Source organism: Homalodisca vitripennis, chromosome X (assembly GCF_021130785.1).
Source record: "Homalodisca vitripennis isolate AUS2020 chromosome X, UT_GWSS_2.1, whole genome shotgun sequence".
NCBI lineage: Eukaryota > Metazoa > Arthropoda > Insecta > Hemiptera > Cicadellidae > Homalodisca > Homalodisca vitripennis.
The window spans coordinates 90,669,921-90,675,920 of NC_060215.1; the positions used below are offsets into that span (position 1 = coordinate 90,669,921).

A 6,000-nucleotide genomic window follows, 5' to 3' on the forward strand; every position below is an offset into this window, starting at 1 on the left:
ACCCCCTCTACCATGAAAGGGGCTTGATAACTTTATATTTATCGTCCATCCCTTCCCAAAGAAACGTTCTTGAGAATAAGTCTTCCTTGTATCTGTAGTCAGCAATACTTTCTCTTACTTTTACAACGCCCCAATCCATCTGCTGAGCACAATCACAGAAAAATCTATGGCGTCTAGTAGTTCCATAGGGTCGAGCAAACTTCCCTAAATCTTATGGTCCAGCATAAATGTTGCGAAATGGATTGGTCTAATACCAAAAAATTTTCTCTCAATGAACTTCTCTGTGATTTTCTTTTCTTCAAACTTTTGCATGAGTGATGTTGGCAAGTTTTCCTTCATACTGTTCACTAGTTCATTTAATTTCCTGATCACTCTGTATTTATGGGTCATTTGATTCAATGGATGTGATCAGATCAACAATTGGTTTCAGCAAATTTATCATTTTTCTATTCAACCCAAAACACAGTATCATCTAGTTGTTATGAGAAATGGTGAATTTATAAAAATTGGTAGGTTTTGTATATTTCAGATCTATTATATTTATACATGAGTTCCAGTGAGAAATTACTTATTACAAATTCTTTGGTTTTAAAATGTTTGAGTTTTTTAAATGGTTTGTAATAGAAATCTATAAATAGTTCTATACGTTTCCAGAATATTGTGTATGCAGGAAATTAATGCATGGAATGATAATTTTTGGATTCACATGTATGAATTTACTTAGTTAACCCAGTTTTTAGGTTCTTTAACTATTAGTAAATATTAAATATTCAAAATCAAAAAATAGTCAAAAATTCACAATTTTTTTGGAATCTTCCCGGGCCTAAGAAATATTCCTAGCAATATTCCAATTTCAGAAGTTCCCTCCCACTGGGAATATTCCCGACCCACATCACTACCTTAGCCCAATTGCAAGATTGGCAAGGAGTCATAATTTGTTCATTACATACTATTCGAAGGCTTGCTTACGCTGCTAGATGTTTAACAGCATCTTATACTCCATCACAATCGTTCTTTCCATGTGATTATGCAAAAAGTTTCCATTCTGCTTTAATAGGAAACCCTGCTGTGTCGTGACAGAGTTTAGGAAAGTTACTTTTATTCTTATATTGTGATGCTGCCCCATTGGAAAAATAGTGACTCCTCTCAAGTTCATAAGGTAGTGTTTCCTTCAGGTAATCTATCAAAAGTCTCTGGAACAAATACACAGCAACTATGACATGAGCCATAGTCAGATATGATTACTAAACTTAAGTGTGTGCCTGCAGTACCTGGAAGAACACAGTGCTTTGAGCAAAGTTCGCAGAATTTGGAAAACCTTGTTTTTTTTCAGGATAGTGTTCTTTGAAAGTAGCAAAACATTTTCTTAAAATGTATTTAAAATCAAAAACTTTGGTACATGAGTTTGTTTGCTATCCACTTTAACAGAAACAAAGTCCTTTTTACCTCACTTCGTCACACTCATAAAATTTGTGAATTGTATCTGCTATTTCTGAGCTAAGTGTTTTCCCAGGTTTCGGATCCAGGAAAAACATTACACAATTTTCTTTGACAAAACTTTGAGTTTTTCTTGCGATAAAATTACTTACTCGAAATTTGTTCTCAATATGTTTCAAGGTGCAGCTTTTAGGAACTATTATGAAAATTTGCATGTGCAAACTTTTATCTCTTTTACTACGGAATTTTTTTTTAATCTCGCTGTCGTAGTTGGGCTCGACTGGATTGTCACAGCTTAAACCAAGTATTTTAGTTCTGAATGCTTCTGTAACTTTTTAAAATGTATTTTTAGGATATTTCTTTTTGCTCAATCTTTTCATTTTTAATGGTGTTTCATCAATAAAATCCAGACTTTCATTCAAACTTTCAATTGCTTGTTCTTTTTCAGAAGTAGATACTAATAATTCTTCTTTTACATTCACTTCCTAGGGTTCAGTTTCTGGTTCCTATAATGGTAACCACAAAACTGATTTGTGACAGTTATTTCATCACCTGCAACTATTCTTTCATGACGTTTTAAAATATTTTCATTCACAGTCCTTAAATATTTTTGTGGTAGTCATGTATGTTTAAACGGATTACAACAATATACATTAAGCTTTGATGGACATGCTTCTTCCATATTTACATAAGCTTAAACAATATAATTAACACCATAATATACAATCACTTTCAATATTCTGCAGTTTTAAATGTGATGGTAAAAAGTACGTTAAAATCAGTTCAGCACATTTAAAAACACAATTCTATCTTATTAAATAGTTGAAACACTTTTAAATTTTTTAACACCAAACTGTAAAAACAAATTAACAATTAATAAACTGTTAGTATGAAAGTGAGATCACAAAAAAGAAACTTGACTAGTTTTGCACTTGTGCACTCTCTGAAAGCAACAGCAAGACTGAAACAGATAGCACATCAATGGAACACTATTATCACTTCCTCATATTAGGACATGACAGTTACATGTATGTTCCAGTACATCAATATCAACAGATCAACAAAAGCAAGCAGGATAAACAAAATCAATTCTTATACTTGCTTATACATGGACTATCAATACTGTTTCTATATTGAGGACCAACATTTATACAATTATTAGAATTACTTAAAATTATTATTAAATTAAATTAAATTATTTAAAATTAAATTTTAATAACTTTTGTTAGTTTTCAAATTATAGTTAACTATTAAAAATATCTTCTTATGATTTAAAAATTGATTTCTATTATTTTTTTGTTTTTTAAACTAACAAAGAAAATGGAGTTGACACAAATTTACCAACTTTTACTTATATCTTACAAATAGACTGTACATAATTTTATACCAATAATGCTGAAAATGTTTTGACACCACTGATATATATCTTTAACATATCTCCTCATTCCATCATGGTCCCAGGCTGATATTATATTAGTGTACTCACAAAATCATACATAAAATATATATTTTTTTTAATTAAAAACACCAACTCAAAGTTTTTCAAACACAAATTTTTTGAGTTTCACTAAAAGATGTTTGCTTTGACTAAAGTGTTCGAGTTAAATTATAGGCGGTATTTAAAGTGGCTATATCAAATTAAAACCCATGAAACCCTTTTTAAAATAATCTACCAGCTCTCTAGCACTACAAGAACTACAGTTAAGGCAGATTTTAGATTTAAGCACATGTTAAAAACTAACTACAGTATAATAGGCGTCCACCAACACAATTGGATGATGATTATCGATTTTAAAAATCCATACTATCGAATACAACATTTAACCTATGGATATTCATAAATAACCTTTGCCAGCTTTCTTTATTTAGACTAATAATTTCATTAGCCCAGCTGTTGTTATTTCGTTTATGTAGGAGAAGTCTAGTGACGACAAGAACAATGGCGATGAATACGCAAATATTGGCTGAAAATGTTTTTATAAACACTGAGCAATGTTTTAAATGGCTGCAAGAAAAGGAGTAAGCTCCTTAAATCTGAAGTATGTTGTGAGGAGATGAAAACTAGAATTAAAGGTTGAAATCAAAGTGTTTCGCTAGGAGAAAAGTCAGAACAAACCGTTGCAAAAAACACACCTGAGAAAACTTTTTTGAACATTCTAAATTTCTATTATGAATATACCAAAAATCATGTACTATTTTAGTTGAAATCAAACAAACTATGGCATTTTAATTAATGAATTTAGTTTTTACAGCATCAATACCTGCAGAAATACTATTTAAGATTGGCTAAAGTAATCGTAAGTACTACGCTGCTTAAACAGACTAAAATAAAGTTTAGTTATTTTACGTAACCTGAAACAAATACATTTCTTTTACATAGAAAATAATAGCTTCTCTATATTAACATTTTAAAAGCCTAAAAAACGTAATTCAGCTCAACATTATCGTTAAAAAGTTATTCAAAGTAAAAACGTGTTTGGAAATAAATCCAAATTTAAAATCATGTGTTTCGTTATTGACTAATGGCGGCAGGAACAGTGATGTACGTGTCTTCTTTGTTTCACAAGCAGTCACATTTATCCTTGAAAATACACAAGGTAAGTAAATGTTATACCCAACAGGGATCATTCCTGGCTGGTTTATGCCTTCCAGTTGAACCTACCATTGAACAAAACAAAAACCGATGTGTCACTTAAATTTGGGCAACCTTATGGATGTCCAGGAGCTTATAAATTGCACTTAGTCCTATAAGAACTTTAGCGCTGCTTCGGGAGTGACAGGATATTCATAATGGGTAAGGTTATGGAGTAGGGACCGCCTCCTATCGTGATCCATGAGGAAGAATTAGGGCACTAATCTCAAAGTCATGTCTCCCCAGAAGAAGCGGAGGCCAGCTCTGAACCAGCATCTCCAGTCAAAGTAGGCAGGGGGTGGCACACCCTTGTTGAGTCTAGCAAGAACCTCTGAGGTTAAGGAACAAACCCGACCAACCCCAACAGTCATCTCCCTCAGTACACTAGACCTATCGAATTGCCCTCGAATCCCAGAATCTCAACATTTGCTAAAGTGATGTGCTGCTCCTGGACATGGGCTTTTCATGGGGTTTCATGGGCTTTAATTTGATAGCCACTTTAAATACCGACTATAATTTAACTCAAACACTTTAGTCAAAACAAACATCTTTTAGTGAAACTAAAAAAATTTGTTTTTGAAAAACGTTGAGATGGTGTTGAGATATATATTTTATGCATGATTTCGTGAGTACACCATAACAATCAGCCTGGGACCGTGATGGAATGAGGAGATATGTTAAAGATATATCAGTGGTGTCAAAACATTTTCAGCATTACCTATTGGTATAAAATTATGTTCAGTCTATTTTTAAGATATAAGTAAAAGTTGGTAAATTTATGTCAACTCCACTTTCTTTCTTAGTTACAAAATATAAATATAATATATTTTGTTAGTTACAAAATATATTATTGGGCATAGAAACACACCTGCAAAAGTTTTTTTTAATGGAATATGAGAAATCCGCTAACTCCAGGATCAACTGTGTACATGACTAAATGCAAAACATAAAAATGTTTTAGTGACTATAACTGGGGTTTCTACTACACTTGGATAAAAATTAAGACAAATTATGATGACTTTAAAAAGAATAGTTTCGTTTAGGCATGTTCCAATTAAATTACCTGTAAGACTTAAAGGCATAAACAACTTTTTGAAAGTGTCTTTTTTCATCTTCATCATCTACAGGAGGCCTAACCCTACTTGGTAATTTTTCTTGCTCAGCCTTCTTTTTCCGAGAATATGTTTTTAACATATTTAAATATTTTAAATTAAACTATGCTAATAATAACTTCAAATTTATATCATGTTGAGTGGAATTATGACTAAACGAACCATCAACATTTCAAAGATTGCATACTGTAATTAACACATCACTTCTAGTTATCATAGTGATAATCGCAACCATCACCCACTTCACTTTCCTAATGAACATATAAAACCTAACCTAAACATAGACATCGACGACTGGCGCGTCCTGTTAACACCAACACTAACACTAAAACTCGCAAAAGCAAACGCAACCACTCACTCGCCAGTCCAGTAATTTCACACCAGTAGTGGTATAGCAGTTGGGCCTATGACCAATTAGCTATAAATATGCAAAAATTAGAGACGCTCCTTTTTCCATGTAGCTGTAGAATTTACATTTTTTTAATTAAAAGCAGACTATCAACTTACCCATGCAGTTTCTAAGTTCAAAAATATGGTTACTTTGTCGTCATATTTACAAATAATAATTTTTGTAATGGGCATTCTGTATTGTATGATCAATTTCAATTTAATTGCTATTAAAGCTTTAGTATTGTTGGGCATTTCTTATAAAATCTATTCGTTTAGGAGTTGTAAGCATTTAAAGTATTGTAGTTCGCACTTTGAAGCATTTTAGGGAGGCTATATTTACCGTACACCCACAGTTAAATCAAGATACAAATTAAAATAGGTATAGTCTGAATTGTTTAAAATCTAACGTATTGCTAGAAATAACCCATT

The 6,000-nt window shown here is 32.0% G+C and overlaps 1 protein-coding gene across 2 annotated transcripts in view; it reads right to left on the minus strand.

Moving 5' to 3' along the window:
- LOC124369340 (carnosine N-methyltransferase) overlaps positions 1-5,533 on the minus strand; it is a 67,625-nt gene extending 62,092 nt beyond the window's left edge. The window contains exon 1 of one of the 2 annotated variants that reach the window (XM_046827312.1): positions 5,133-5,533. In XM_046827312.1, coding sequence (XP_046683268.1) covers positions 5,133-5,263 — 131 coding nt within the window. In that variant the 5' untranslated portion in view covers positions 5,264-5,533. The remainder of the gene's footprint in view (positions 1-5,132) is intronic. The other variant, XM_046827313.1, reaches the window with a different exon arrangement.
- Between the last annotated feature and the right edge of the window lie 467 nt (positions 5,534-6,000).